Below are 16498 nucleotides of genomic sequence, written 5' to 3'. Positions count from 1 at the left end.
CAGCATGTTTCAGGCATCTGCTCAAAGTGCTACTCTCAACTGTCATAGTCCTGCAAGCAAGTGTGTAAACACAGTCAAACTATGTTATGTCAGAAGGCACTATAGTACCCTCCCATGGGGATTTGTGCCATCGCCGGGCGGGCGACGTGGGGAACACAGCACAGAGGCTGTAAGATTTGTGAATGTTTAGAACATTATTCATAGCCAAAAGGGACGGCGAAAACATGTCTTTGTGCAAGCTTACCGACGATAGAGAAGGAGGAGATGGATACAGAACAAGATGGGAACAAGAAGATAAAGAAGTCTGGAAAGCAAACGAGGGAGGAGTAATATGATGACAGATAAGAACAGCAGAATTCAAAGAAGAAGAGGGAACACTACAGTAAAGATCTGGCGAAAAATGTACGGCGTTTTATGGAGAATGTACAGCATTTTACTGAGAATTTAAATGGTTGTTTTGACAACGAATAATGATGGTGAGGATACAGACAATGAGGATGACGGTTTAATGCACATTCCTGCCTATGTCTCCTTTTACTTCTGACGTGACCCAAAAGCAGTACCAACATCATCAATTCTGAAGGCAGGGGGTTCCTTCCATGTGACAGCTCAGATCTTCCACACACTCTGCATCAGCAGCCGTGATCCGCTTGGCATGATGTCCCCTAACCCCACTCCCACATCTCCACAACATGTTAGACAGCGGATTACTACAATCCAGTTAAGGCGATACGGCCAAATCTCTCTATGTGATTGGTTTCTCTGCAGATGGGCCTGCGAGTGGGCCGTGGGGATAAGGGTTTGGGGTGTCCGTGTGCGTTTGTGTTAACAGAGTAATGTCAATGTAATGTCTCTGATGAGTGACCGGAGCCACTCCCAGTCAGAAAGCTCGTACTTAAAAGCAGGGTAACTCTCTTAGCGTCTTTAATGGACCGAGGTTAGAAGATGTCTGGGAGCAGGCGTCCATTCCCTCCAACAGGGAGAGCAGGCTATACAGAGTAAGACGAGGATCATTATCTGCCATTGTTATAGCTGAAAGGTACATTGCACACCGCGGACACAGAAGCAGATAATTATGTCTGGCTGCTTCTGTTGCACTTTTTTGGTGAGTGACATGCTTGGCAGCATGTATTAATAAAACATCTGAGACACGGCAGAAAAACCCAGCGCGCCATATGTTGCATGACTCGCGTACTCCCGGGACTTTGTGCGGACTGGTGAACTGCTTTCACATTTTTGAAAATTAGTATAATTCTATTAATTATTAAAAGCTGTAGCAAAAGGGTGCTGGGGTGAGCAACACAACACAGAGCTATGCTGATATGCACACAACAAGTTCATACAAAGCAAACGAGATTTAATATTTTTTTATAAACTGCAGGTGTCAACTCTGACTGCAAAGCTTATCTACTCTACTACAACACCGCCTGGGCAGGTAACGCCTGTTTCTCTGTGATACGTTATTAAATATTAATAACACTGAATTAGCATGTCCTGTTGTGTGGTGCCACTTATAGTGTCAAAAGTCAAAGACACTATTGTTAAATCAGAACAAGACACTTTGGTTTTGATGTATAATATTGTTATTCATCCTTTATCCAAGCCGCTTATCCTGCTGTCAGGGTCGCGGGGATGCTGGAGCCTATCCCAGCAGTCATTGGACAGCAGGTGGGGAGACACCCTGGACAGGCCTACAGGCCATCACAGGGCCGATACACACACACATTCACACCTAGGGACAATTTAGTACGGCTGATTCAGCTGACCTCCATGTCTTTGGGCTGTGGGAGGAAACTGGAGCACCCGGGGGAAACCCAAGCAGACATGATAGACAGATAATATTGTTATGTTAATGGAAAATGTAGATGCAAAGGTGTGCAATTATGATTTAATGAGGGTAAAGTGAGGGTGTGCGTTTAATGAGTTTATACAAAATTACCATATTTCCCGGGCTACAAGTCGCACCGGAGTACAAGCTGCACTCAGCAAAAAAAACATGTTGTTGCAAGGGATACAAGTCGCAGGTCCAGCCAAATGAGTAAAAAAAAAAACAACAACAAAAAACCCCCAGCGACTTATAGTCCAGGAAATACGTTAAGTTGTTCCATAATTAACACGTCATGTCACAGCATACTGTACATCCTAAGCTTCAAAAACAAGCCATGTTGTTTACTTCCTGATAAAGGGCTCTAAGGCTAAGTGTTAAAACCTTTCACAAAAGGTCATATGCTACAACACCCCTATTAGCCTACAACTCTGACAAATATGTGCAGCAATAATTAAAAGCAAGAAATAAATGCATAGTGTTGAGAAATGTTTATTTGAATAAATAGACAAATATGTTAATTCATGTTTAAGTAAAAGGGGCATGAAAATACATTGTTGCAGTTGGAATGCTTTGTTTACAATAATTGCAGTTGTGATGTTGACAGAGGGCGACATAAGAGCTGCAGTAATGCTAATATTTCGGTATTGCCACAGATTTATTTTATTCTGAAAAGTCTTGGTTTAAGTTAGACATATGCTTTTATTTTGAAGAGAAAACCCCGGGAGTGACTTCCCCCCCTTTTTTCCCCGGCTGTTTGACGTTTTTTTATGTGCGTACGCACCTGCTAGATTTGTAAGACAGGTCCACTTTTTTCACACCTCCTGTAATTTACTGCAGCATTACAGAAATTAAACGTGGAGTTTGAAGGTAGAACCGTTCTCCTCATTATTGAGAAGCTCCAACTAAACAACATTTTGGTGCCAAAACCCGGGAACTTGGACTGTTGAACTTTGAAGTTGGAAGCTAACGAGATAGCTAAGGCTAACAGCAGGAATGGGGGAGCAATTGGAACGGATGAAAAGGAAGCGGAGGACAATCCGCGCCACTACAACAAAGCTGCTGACTCGTATGGAGGAAGAGGTGAGAGAGGGACAGCCGGACTGTGATCTCCTGCGTGAAATGCTTTCACTATTGTCACCAAAGGAAGAACAATTGATTGACTTGGACGGAGGCATTGAGAGGGAAACGCCGACAGACGATCTAGAAGCAGAAATTGCAACGACTCAGGACTACCAGGACTGTATCATCACATGGAAAACTCGGGCCAAAAGGTTCAGTGAAAATTCACAGGAGCCTGTGAGTGGGCGGGTGAGTGATGCAAGTTTAAACTCAGTCAGATCATCAAATCAACAGACTGTTAAACTACCCAAGCTAGTGATAGAAAAATACGGTGGAGAAATAAGCCAGTGGCAAGAATTCTGGTCCCAATATGAAACAGCTAATCATAATAATGACACGCTGTGCAAGAAGGAAAAGTTTACTTACCTGAGATCCTATTTGACTGGAGCGGCAGCCAGAGCCGTAGCAGGACTATCTATGAGTGATAGTAATTATGATACTGCAATACAGATACTTCAGAACCGTTTTGGAAGAAAAGACATTGTAGTCAGTGCGCACATGTCCAAATCATTGAACCTCAGTCCTGTGAGGAGGTCCTCAGATATAGCAGGGCTCAGGCACCTGCATGACGAATGTGAAATACAGACACACAGTCTAGAATCCTTAAGGGTACACAGCGACACATATGGCTGCCTGCTCTGCCAAGTACTACTGCAACTCATACCAGAGGATATTGCCTTAAACTACACACGCGGGTCAAACTCCAGCGGTGAATGGAAAGTATAAGAGCTTATTAAAGTCCTGCAAAGGGAAGTGCAAAGCAGAGAAAGAGCACATCAACTTACCAGACCAGGCAAAGCTCAGAAGGACATCCCGCGAAGTAACCAATTATTCACCAAGCCAGCACGGAAACAGACCTAATAAATGGAGTGTGCCCTCTGCAGCTGTACCGCACACAGCGAGTAGTGTCTCTCAGACGTGTATATTGCGATAGTGTTAGCCATAAACCAGAAAATTGTCCAGACAATTCAGTGGCTGCTCGCAAAGAGAAATTGAGAAAACTAGGCAGATGTTACGTGTGCCTAGGTCCAAGACACATACCCAAATTCTGTAGACTCAAGAATGTTACATGTGCTTTGTGTAGTCGTAGGCATCACCAGTCAGTCTGTGATCAAATTAAAACAAAGCCAGACACTAGCAGTAATGTAACAGACAGTGCCAGTGCAGCCCGTGACAGCATAGACAAAGGCAGTACAGGCACTTTGTTAGGCTCTGTGTCTAGCACATTTAAAATGGAAGCTGATGTAGAGAACACAGTATTGCTCCAGACAGTCAAGGCAGGGATAGAGGGCCCAGCAGGTAGAAAAATAGTGCGCTGTCTACTAGATGGAGGCAGCCAGAGAAGCTTCATTCATGAGGCTGTGGTTAAGGCACTAAGACTACCAGTAGTTAGGCAAGAGACACTGCAGCTACATGCCTTTGGATCTACTAAGCCTGTAAAGGCACAGCGCAACATAGTGAGAGTATCACATGAGAATGTGTGGAGCGCACAACCAAAGGTTGAGATTGAGGCAGTAGAAACCCCTCAAGTATGCAGTGCTGTGATAAAGATCCCTAGGTTAGCCATCCAAGAAGAGCTTCAGAAGAAGGGCCTGCAGCTTGCTGACTCCCCTCTAGAGGGCAGTCATGACACAGAATTGTCAGTACTGATAGGATCAGATTATTTGTGGCAGCTAGTCACAGGCAAATTAGAGAGAATAACAGAAACACTAATAGCCATAGAAATCAGCTTTGGGTGGGCTTTACAAGGGCTAGTCTCGTCATCCAGTGTAACAGATGCCACTTGCCTCCACATTAGTCTAAGTGAGGAAACCCAAATCTCAAAACAGCTGCACGCCTTCTGGGAAGTGGAGTCCCTGGGCATCTTCAATGAACAAACAGAGTGCCCAGAGGACGCCGAGGCTCTTCAGAACTTTGAACAGACTACAACATTCAAAAATGGACGCTATCAAGTCGAATTACCATGGCGACACGACAGACCGGCTCTTCCAGACAACTTTCGAGTTGCAAAAAGACAATTTGAAGGCCTCAAGAGGAAACTGAAAATGGATGCAACCTTATACACGAAGTACAACGATGTCATGGAGGATTACCTTCAGCAAGGCATCTGTGAGGACGTACCACAGGGCACACCAGCGGCAGGGAAAACAGAGACTGCAACGTACTACATGCCACATCACGCTGTTCTGCGAGAGGGCAAAGCAAACTGAGAGTTGTATTTGATGCATTATCACACGAGGAAGGCTGCACATCCCTGAATGACAGCTTACTGACAGGGCCAAACCTTAGTCCAAATTTGCTAGATGTGCTAATCAAATTCAGACTCAACAAGATAGCCTTTACTGCAGATATTACCAAGGCTTTCCTACAGATATCTTTAGCAGAGAAAGATAAAGAGGCTGTAAGGTTGTTGTGGTTACATGGTCCTCCAACCAAAGACTGTGAAAATGAGCTGCGCATCATGAGAATGAGTAAAATAGTGTTTGGAGTCTCACCCAGCCCATTCCTGTTAGCTGCAACAATAAGAAAACACATTAAACAGTATGAAACAGCGCAGCCTAAGACAGTGCAGGTGCTAAGAGAGTCTTTTTACGTCGATGATTTTATTTCCAGCGCAGGTGATGTGAATGAGGCCTTCTAAGTTACTACAACAGCAAAGGAGACTCTGGCCCATGCAGGGATGAATATGTGCAAGTGGGTGACAAACTCACCAGAGCTCAGAGCCAAGTGGACAGAGAGTGGAGTGGAACATCCAACTGTAACAGACAAAACTGAAAATGTGTTGAAAGTGTTGGGACTAGTATGGGAACCAGAGAATGATGACTTTGTGTTTGATCTGAAGGGACTTTTAGACATATTGAAAGGCAAGGAGAACATAAAGAGAAATGTGCTGCAGACATCAGCTCGTATCTTTGACCCCATAGGTTTCCTGGCTCCCTTCACCATAAGAGTGAAGTGCCCGTTTCAAGAACTGTGGGAAAGTGGAACCAGTTGGGACGAGCAACTCCCACCGGACTTGACTGAAAAATGGGACCAGTGGTGTTCAGAGCTCCTGAAGCTTCACCTGGTGGCCATTCCAAGATGGTACAAAATCAACATCCAGCCAAACTCAGAGACAATCAAACTGCATGTTTATTGTGATGCTAGTGAGAAGGCATACGGCGCCGTTGCCTATCTGCAAGGACAAAACAAGGAAGGAGAAGTTGTTACAAGCTTTGTAGCATCCAAGTCAAAGGTGGCCTCATTAAAAAAAATTACCTTACCACGTTTGGAGCTGATGGGTGCGCTGATTGGAGCGAGATTAGGAAGCAATCTTCTCAAACCACTGAACATGGAAATCAGCCAACTTAACATGTGGACAGATTCAATTATTGTCTTCCACTGGATACGCAGCACAGCACAAAGGTGGAAGCCATTTGTGGCAAACAGAGTGACTGAGATTCAAAGTCTCACGAATCCAGAGTCATGGTCTCACTGCAGCGGCAAAACCAACCCTGCTGATTTGCCGGCCAGAGCGTCGAATCACTCATCCAGAGCCAGCTGTGGTGGAGCGGACCGACTCCACTGTCATCACCCAGTGAGATAGAAATTGTTGATGAGGACTGTGTTGCACATGACATAAACAGTGAGCTCAGGTCCAAATTTCAGACCGTAGTACAGTTTACCAGTGCTGAACAAGTGAAGCCATTGTTAGACCGTGAGAAGTACAGCAGGTTGAAAAGGGTATCAAGAGTAACAGTGTGGACCAAAAGGTTCATAGCTGATGCCCGTCACAGTCAGAGGACTCAGGGGGAGCTAACTGCACAGGAGCTCACAGCAGCAGAAGTATACTGGGTGAAAATGGCTCAAGAGCATAGTTTTAGCCAAGAAGTCAGTCAGTTGAAAGCTGGACAAGGTGTGAACAAAGTGTCAAAAATCAAGGACTTGAAACCATTCTTAGATGAAACCAGCCTTATTTGTGTAGGAGGCAGGATACAGCACTCAGATCTTAGCTTCAATGAGCAACACCCATGGGTGCTACCAACATAACACAAATACTCTTGAGTTACTAGTACAGGACTGGCACGAAAGAGTGATGCACTCTGGGGTCAGAGATACCCTAGTGCGGGTGAGGGAAAGACATTGGGTCTTAAAGGGGAGACAGCTAGCAAAAAGGGTGGTCTCATATTGCTACAGCTGTTGGAAATTGAAGGTGAAACCAGCACAGCAAGTCACAGCTCCACTACCTAGGGACAGAGTTACTTAAACCCCACCCTTTGAGATTATTGGGGTAGATTTTGCAGGCCCATTATATGTAAGGTCTAGTGGAAAGTCTAGTGGTCAATCCAAGGCATATATTGCACTTTTCACCTGTGCTGTCACAAGGGCAGTGCATTTAGAGCTTGTGTCAGATCAAACTACAGAAAAGTTTCTCCTAGCCTTAAAGGTTTATTGCTAGGCGAGGGCTGTGTAAGGTTGTATACTCAGATAACGCCCGACTCTCCAAAAGAGCAGACAAGGACATGAAAGAATTGTGAAAGTCAATCAGAGGATCAGAGCTCACAGAGTTCTTCACCGACAAAGGAATCACCTGGAAGTTTATTGCTGAGCCCGCTGCATGGTGGGGCGGCTTCTGGGAGAGACTTGTGAGATCTGTAAAGGCATGTTTAAAATGGGTGCTGGGAAGGGCATCGCTAACCTTTGAGGAACTGACAACTGTGCTTGCAGAGATTGAGGCTGTGCTGAACTCCAGGCCTCTGTCATGTGGACAGTGAAGCATCAGAGCCGCAGCCACTCACCCCCTCACACTTCCTGGTTGGGAAAAGACTAACTTCCCTACCACCCAAGACTATGATTCCACTATCTCAGGCAACCAACGCCAACAGAGAGGATGTGGGCTGGAGATGGAAATATCGGCAGACTCTTAACCAGCTTTTGGAACAGACGGAAGAAGGGCTACTTGATGGACTTGAAATCAGCTCACAAGTGTGAGACACCTGTGCCCGCTGTGCTGAAAGTGGTGGATGTTGTCCTGATTGGGGAGGACAACTTGCCAAGGCAGACCTGCAAAATGGGGAGGATCACGGAACTGTTTCCAGGGAGAGATGGACTTGTACGTTCCTGCACTATCCGCACCACTGCAGGCAGTTCATTGAGGAGACCTGTTCAGCCGATATATCCTTTAGAGATCACTTGAACCCCAAACATTGACTGAGTAGTAATGACCAGTTGTTCATTGAGTGGGAATGTTGAGAAATGTTTATTTGAATAAATAGACAAATGTGTTAATTCATGTTTAAGTAAAAGGGGCATGAAAATACATTGTTGCAGTTGTGATGTTGACAGAGGGCGACATAAGAACTGCAGTAGTGCTAATATTTCGGTATTGCCACAGGTTTATTTTATTCTGAAAAGTCTCGGTTTAAGTTAGATATATGCTTTTATTTTGATGAGAAAAACCGGAAGTGACCCCCGGGCTGTTTGACGTTTTTTATGTGCATACGCACCTGCTAGATTTGTAAGACAGGTCCACTTTTTTCACACCTCCTGTAATTTACCGCAGCATTACAGAAATTAAATGTTGAGTTTGAAGGTACAACCGTTCTCCTCATTACTGAGAAGCTCCAACTAAACAACACATAAAAATAGCACTTGTACATAAAAAACTAGCATTTGAAAGAAAATATCCAAATAAATTGTTTATACTGACAAATAGCTCTTTAAGAGTCAAAATGGCATCCAGGTGGCATGACAGTCTATTCCGTTGCCTACGAACATGGAGATCGCCGGTTCGAATCCCCGTGTTACCTGGTTGGACACAGACAGACACAATAGGCCGTGTCTGCGGGTGGGAAGCCGTACGTGGGTATGTGTTCTGGTCACTGCACTAGCGCCTCCTCTGGTCGGTCGAGGAGCCTGTTCGGGGGGACTGGGGGGGAACACTGTGATCCTCCCATGCACTACGTCCCCCCTGGCGAAACTCCTCACTGTCAGGTGAAAAGAAGCGGCTGGTGACTCCACGTGTATCTCAAGATGCTGCCTTGCTTACATGCGCTCAATTCTCGGAACAGAACCATCATGGATTTGAACAATTTTCAAATGCTTATTCCTCGCTTGCAGATCGCCAAGTCAATTCAACATGTGTTTGCAATCATGTCTCATTACTTTTAACAACACAGCAGCATTGTGACAGGTGGTAGTCACTTTGCCACTACATAAAAGGTTGTGGGAAAACGATGCATGGTACATAGCTGGTGACAGCATGGAGCAGGCTCATGCAGATGGTACTGAAGGTCACTGTGAAGGTAGAGGACTTGGTCAGGCAGGTAGAAATGTTGTTTCAGCCACAGCAGTTGACCATTTCATACTGTAAATCAAAGCTTTAACAATGAAAAAAAAAAAGCTTTTTCCTCCTTTTTCTCCCCAATTACACCTGGCCAATTACGCCACTCTTCTGAGCCGTCCCGGTCACTGCTCCACCTCCTCTGCCGATCCGGGGAGGGCTGCAGACTACCACATGCCTCCTCCGATACACGTGGAGTCGCCAGCTGCTTCTTTTCACCTGACAGTGAGGAGTTTCACCAGGGGGACGTAACACGTGGGAGGATCACGCTATTCCCCCCAGTTCCCCCTCCCCCCGAAAAGGCACCCTGACCTGCCAGAGGAGGTGCTAGTGCAGCAACCAGGACACATACCCACATCCAGCTTCCCACCTTCAGACACGGCCAACTGTGTCTGTAGGGACGCCCGACCAAGCCGGAGGTAACACAAGGATTCGAACCGGCGATCCCCGTGTTGGTAGGCAATAGAATAGACCGCTACGCCACCCAGACGCCCACAGCCTTTTTTTTTTTTGAGGAGATCATCAGTAAGTCAAGTCAAGTCAATTTTATTTGTATAGCCTAATATCACAAATTACAAGTTTGCCTCATTGGGCTTTACAGCAACACAACATCCTGTCCTTAGACCCTCTCATCGGATAAGGAACAACTCCATAAAAAAAAACAACCCTTTAACAGGGAGAAAAAATAGGAAGAAACCTCAGGGAGAGCAACAGAGGAGGGATCTCTCTCCCAAGACAGACAATGTGTAATGGATGTTGTGTTTACACAATTTACACAATACAACATTGAAAGAGGATAAACAGAATTATAATGGACTTATAAAATTTCTGAAGAATATGATGCGCAGGATGCCAAGCAGTGTCCAGACGCCATCGGAACAGTCCAGGACCAAGCCACATGAACAAGTGAATGATGTACCATAAAACGTGATACTGTCAGTACAGTAAGTGTAAGACTGTTACATTAGAGGAATGTAGTTTCAGTGTGAAATATATTTGTGGTAGTTCTTATATGTACTATACTTCACAACAGAAAAAAGAAAGCAAGTGGAGGTTGTGGCCCCTACTCTCTGAATAGCAAGAAAGCCAGATAGTGGCGGACATGTGGCTTCAGCAAAGTGACATTCACCTCAAGGACATCCAACAACACATTCCTGCAGACAACATCTTCCAAGAGGTCCTTCAATCAGCCAAATCACAACCAGGCACATCCAGAGAAAACAAGTTACGCTAGCACAGACCGACTAACTGCCTCTTCACAGGAATACAGACGGGCTGAAGGCCTTTGAGTCGAGGGTATGTTCAGGTTATTTGTACAGCCTTGTTCTGCATATAAAGCACATGCAGTAAAGCACTGATCAGTTTCTACTATCCATACAATACTTACGTGTCTTCTACTGTCAGACTGCCCTCGGTGTTTCCTCCGCGGGTGCAGCTCCGGCAGGGCCGTGGTCTCTGGGCCCACCGGGCGCAGCAGACCAGGGTCGCCCAGCCTATCCAATGCCCGCTCTCCCAGCCACACACCTTCGACACACCTCCCTGCACTCCACACGACGACACTAAAACACAGTCAACGCTAGGCGAGGCCGCCGCCACACCGCCCTCGGTCTTATCGGAACTGTCAGTCTGCATGGGCTAGCAGTTAGCTTAGCCTGTCAAACCGCCCTCGGTGTTTCCTGCTTGGGCGCAACTAAGGTCAGGGCCGTGGTCCCTGGGCCCACAGGACACAGCAGACCGGCTATCAAATGAAGACAAGACAAACTTAGACGCAGATGTGGACAAAGACACTGCATGGACCGTACTGGGTGAGGCCGCTGCAAACGTAAGTTAGCGTCGACATCTTCCTACACCGGTACTGGGTGAAGCTGCTGCAAATGTGAATTCGTGCTGCCATCTTCCATTTCATCATTTCAGAGAATGACGCAGACTGATGCTGAGCAACATGAGCTCCACCATGTTGATGAAGCAGAGGTTAAACCTCAGCATGATTCAGTGCTGTGGTTGAAACCTGACTGGGCAGAGAGCTACGGCCTATGTGGCGGGACAACATGGTGCAAACTAGGGGCGCAACGATTAATCGACGTAGTCGACAAAAATCGATGACAAAATTAGTTGCCAACGAGTTTAATTGTCGACAATTCGTCGGTTACGTCATCGCGCATGTATTTAACGCTGTAGAACTGAACGAAACATCATTTCACCAGAGCTGGTGATGGAAGTAGCTCAGGAGTGAGGCATCGCACTTCCTCCCAACCTTCTGAGAGTTGCAGATGCGCAAAAGCGACCGGGAACGGAAGCGGAAGCGACCGGACATGTAAACAAAACAGCAAAATGGCGGCGGCCGACGCACCGCCATCGCGTCCTAAAACATCTAAAGTCTGGGAATAGTTCACCCTCACCTTGGCAAAGAAAAGGATTACCTACAAGATTTGCAAGGCGGACCTTGCTTATCATGGGAGCACCTCAGTAATGCAAGAACATGTGAAGCAGAGGCACACTGGCCATCTGGACGATGTTGATGCGCCTCGGTAAGATAGTTAGCTTTTAGCTAGCTAGCTTTGTGTAGACAAGAGTTGTCTTGGCTTTTAACAGTAACATAACGCCAATAAAACTCCGTCTGTACCTGCATGCAGGATTCTAATAGTTTAAAGAGTAATGTTACCCTTTTGCCTGACCAATGTCTTTTTTAATCAAATTTATGCAGTCTGACTCCGAAAAAGAGTAAAGGTACAATGGATGGCTTTATGCAAAAGAAGCAGACGTGTACACCGCAGCAAGCGACTACCCTTACCAAGTCAATACTAAACATGATGGTCAATGACAAGAGCTATTGTTTTGTGCGATCCAGTACCTGACTAGTCGATTAATCGTTTCACTAATCGGTGACTAGTCGACTATCAAAATAGTCGTTAGTTGCAGCACTAGTGCAAACATAACAACGTGTGCTGCCATTTGAAGAAACGGAGTGAAGGCTGGAGGCTCTCTACTAAGGCCTGACCAGTCTGTGCACTTGCTGAACGTTCCTGATGGGCTACACAACCTTTTTTATTTTCTTTTTCACAACCGCACGCATCATTCGTTACTGTCTAGGACAATATCAGTTCAGATGGCTTTTCCTTTCATCTTTCTTCCACTAGACCTGACCGCCCCCCTTTAGGCCATGGATGGAGCATGCGATTACATCACAGCCTCACGGTGCCAGGGGTGGATAAGGCACTAAAAACAGTTTTACTGGCATGCGGGTAGCGTAGTGGTCAATTCCATTGCCTACCCATGGTTCCAGCTTGGTTGGGCATCCCTACAGACACAATTGGCCATGTCTGCGGGTGGGAAGCTGGATGTGGGTGTGTGTTGTGGTCGCTGCACTTGCGCCTCCTCTGGTCGCTCGGGGTCCCTGTTCGGGGGTGGGGGTGGGGGGGTAAGCTTGATCCTCCCATGCGCTACGTCGTCCCCCTGGCGAAACTCCTCACTGTCAGGTGAAAAGAAGCAGCTGGCAACTCTGCATGTATCGGAGGAGGCATGTGGCAGTCTGCAGCCTCCCCAGATCAGCAGAGGGGGTGGAGCAGAGACCGGGACGGCTCGGAAGAGTAGGGTAATTGGCCAAGTACAGTTGGGGAGAAAGGGGGGGGGGTTGGTACAACGAAGACATCAGATGTGATCTGGGAATAAAACGTGGCTCTTTCACACTGGCCAAAAAACCCGCTAACACCCGCTAACATCCGCCTGTGGTGGTCAATGCAAATGTGTACAATCGGCATTCACTCCCGGGTCAAATGACTCTGCAGTAGTCACAGGTATTTATCGGCTCCCTGTCCGATCGGCACTGATGTAGCACCCGGGCGGGCACGCTAATTTGCGTGATGACGTGGCGCCATTGTCCGCGCGTCATAAAATCGCGCCGGCAACTGAGGAAAAACATTTATTGTTTGTGGGTACAGCGTCTTCGTTCAAGCAGCGCTCAACCATCGTTCAGTCTGCGTTGAGTTTGTATGATTTGAAAGAGAGACTGCGGCACAGGATATAAAAAGTAACATTAACCACCGTCTCTCTGGCTTCCATGCTGCTTTCTACTGTTTACTTCCCTGTTTTCTGGTGCGTTGGTGACATCACGAACACATGATGTCAAAGATGACGCTAAAGAAGAACAAAAAAGAAAGGCAAACTCGTCTGCTGGCAGTCGGACCCGGGTCTGCTGGTGGTCGGGTCCGGGTCTGCTGGCGGTCGGGCCCGGGTCTGCTGGCACTGTCAAAGCAGTCAACTGCCTATTTTTAGCGGGTTTACCCGTGTTTAAAAAGCCCACTTATACACGCTAGTTTTGGTGTAAAAAGGGGTGTAACTGCTGCCAATGCACTCCGCTGCATCATTTTTGCTGGTGCAACACACAGGACTTTAACCCACAAGTTATATACAACACAAAGCAAGTATGTGTTCAAGCATTACACTTGAGGAAAGGAATGGAAGCGTTATTTCAGTGTCGCATGCGCGCAGCTCGGCATAGAAGGGTGCAGCAACTGTCTCAGTCCACGGAGAGACCACCTCCTGTTTCCATGGAAACTTAGACAGGGCAGGAAGAGAAAACCCCATGTAGAGAGAGAGAGGGCATATGTAGACCAGCACACATAGTGTAAACAGTATTGTAAAGAATACTATAACATAACGTACAGTTCACACACACACACATTTTGTGCATATGTTTATGTGTACAGAATGTGCGTTTAGTGTGTGTGTATTGTTGTGTGTGTGTTGTGGGTGTGTTGATGTGTGTGTGTGTGTGTGTTGTGGGTGTGTGTGTGTTGTTGTTGTTGTTGTGTGTTGTTGTTGTGTGTGTAGGTGTGTTGTTGTGGGTGTGTTGATGGGTGTGTGTGAGTGTGTGTGTGTGTGTGTGTTGTGGGTATGCTGTGTGTGTGTTGTGGGTGTGCTGATGGGTGTGTGTGTGTGTGTGTGTGTGTGTGTGTGTGTGTGTGTATTGTGGGTGTGTTGAGTGGGGGGAATTGAGGGCTACTGGATGAAATCTAATTTGCCAGCACAGGATTTCCGGGAGTTTGGGTTACTGTAATTCAATGTCATTAGTTTCTGCAATCTGAGAAGTTGTGTGCTGCTTAAGCCGGGCCACTCACTCACTACAATGTCCACCAGTCCCAGTGGAGATGGGGAGTCGGTTATTTTTTTCATTCATTCATCTCAGAGCTTCCAAAGGCCTAAAACAGCAGGGTACCCGAATTATTTTGTACACTGCATACTTAAAAGTCAGGCAAACAACATTACCCAACAGCTACGACGCGTCTGACGGGCTTCACTGCTGTTTCAGCCATGCACATATCTCTATTTCGAACCCACAGTCTGCGCTGTGTTGGGGGGTAATGAAACAGTTAATGTAATTTCCACCTCTTGAGAGGGAGTGGGAACATGGTCGGGGGTATATCTAATTTGCAGCATGACATTGCAGGGCCTTGGCTCCGAGCACAAGCTAACAAATTGCTGCTTAGATAAGCAAATCAAAAGGGACCAGAGCAGAGCAGCGTGGGACCTGGAGGACACAACGGGAGAAGATTTCCAGATTTCCAGATTTTCCAAATTCAGTTTATTGTCATTTCATTATGTACCTGCACACGTAACAAGAACGAAACGCCGTTTCTCCCAGCCCGCAGCCGCGCAACAGAAAAGGTAAAAACACATATCTAACAATTCCCTAAAAAAATACCGCTTAAGACATAAAAACAGAGAGAACAAACAAAACAGCACAAACACGGGTGTCCGGGTGGCACAGCGGTCTATTCCGTTGCCTACCAACACGGGGTCGCCGGTTTGAATCCCCGCGTTACCTCCGGCTTGGTCCGGCGTTCCTACAGACACAATTGGCCGTGCCTGCGGGTGGGAAGCCGGATGTGGGTATGTGTCCTGCTCACTGCACTAGCACCTCCTCTGGTCGGTCGAGGCGCCTGTTCGGGGGGGGGGAGGAAATAGTGTGATCCTCCCATGCGCTACATCCCCCTGGTGAATCTCCTCACTGTCAGATGAAAAGAAGCGGCTGGTGACCCCACATGTATGGGAGGAGACATGTGGTCATCTGCAGCCCTCCCCGGATTGGCAGAGGGGGTGGAGTAGCGACTAGGACGGCTCAAAAGAGTGGGGTGATTGGCCAAAAAATACAGTTGGGGAGAGAAAGGGTAAAAAAAAAAAAGTTTACTGCAACTCTAGTAGTGACGTCTTAGAATGTTTGTATGCAAGGTAAATAGCATCAGGTGGTTCACAGCAGTGCTTCTGTTAGATCTGCTGCTTCTTTCAGGATGTACTGCTATACTAGACTGCCAGGTAAATGGGATAAAAAAAAAGAAAAAAGGTCAGTCCCCCTTTTTACTAGTATCCAAGGATGAATGCCAAGGCAACATTAGAAGGAAATGATTTTGTGGTGTCCGTACCGTTTGTACAGACATTGTTCATAACAATGTTACACAAATCATTACGGTTTTGTGAAAACACGTGAAAGCAATCTCGTAAAAAAAGAAAATAAACTAAAGTTAGTATGTTAGTACGTTAGCTACCTGATCTGCCGTCCCGCTGGAAGTCGACATGGTACCACTCTCCATCGTTGACCTTCTTGTTGACTGCCTTGGTCTTTGTGGTTCCTGAGCCCATGTCAAGCAGCAGATACAGGTGGCCATCCAGCATCTCAATGGCGAAGAAGTCTACTTTGAGCGTCTGAGGGCTCTTGGAGTCCTTTGGCTGCTGCTTGGGCTTGCCGTGGCTGAAGAGGAGCAGTCCGTTGGGCTCGGTGGTGCGGAAGTCAAACGAGATGGAGCCAGTCTTTTTAGCGTTCCATTTATTGAGGATGATAAAGGATTCCGGCGTCTCGAATGTGATCGGATCCAGGGTGGCCACGTTCTCACACTTGAAGGCCACGACGCCATGGATCTTCATCTTGGGGTCGCCCTGTTTGGCCAGCCTTGAGAGCTCAAGCCTCACGTCATTGTTTTTGTACACAACCTGGTCACAGGGAACGGAGGAAATAACAAATGTTATAACCAAGTCTTCAATTCCACACATCTCACTTAAAGGAAACAACCGGGACTTTCAACACTATCTCTCAATATATGTACTATAGACTGAGCCGTCTTTTGTGTGTCTCTGAAACGCCGCTGAAACTGAACAGAAAAGTGTCTGCCGGTGACGTCACTGGCAGGAACTCTATGAATGTGGAGCAGGAAGACTTGTTGCCTGGTGTGCCAACA

The 16498-nt window shown here is 46.6% G+C and overlaps 1 protein-coding gene across 5 annotated transcripts in view; it reads right to left on the bottom strand.

Annotated features, from left to right (window-relative positions):
• The window catches only part of LOC130123237 (neurexin-1a-like), a 456613-nt gene that overhangs the window by 277063 nt on the left and 163052 nt on the right, over nucleotides 1-16498 (bottom strand). For all 5 annotated transcript variants that reach the window (XM_056292379.1, XM_056292376.1, XM_056292378.1 and 2 more), the window contains one exon: nucleotides 15812-16253. In XM_056292379.1, the coding sequence (XP_056148354.1) occupies nucleotides 15812-16253 (442 nt within the window). The remainder of the gene's footprint in view (nucleotides 1-15811; nucleotides 16254-16498) is intronic.

This window comes from Lampris incognitus, chromosome 13 (assembly GCF_029633865.1).
Source record: "Lampris incognitus isolate fLamInc1 chromosome 13, fLamInc1.hap2, whole genome shotgun sequence".
Classification (NCBI taxonomy): domain Eukaryota; kingdom Metazoa; phylum Chordata; class Actinopteri; order Lampriformes; family Lampridae; genus Lampris; species Lampris incognitus.
This window is presented reverse-complemented; position numbering and strand designations above follow the sequence as displayed.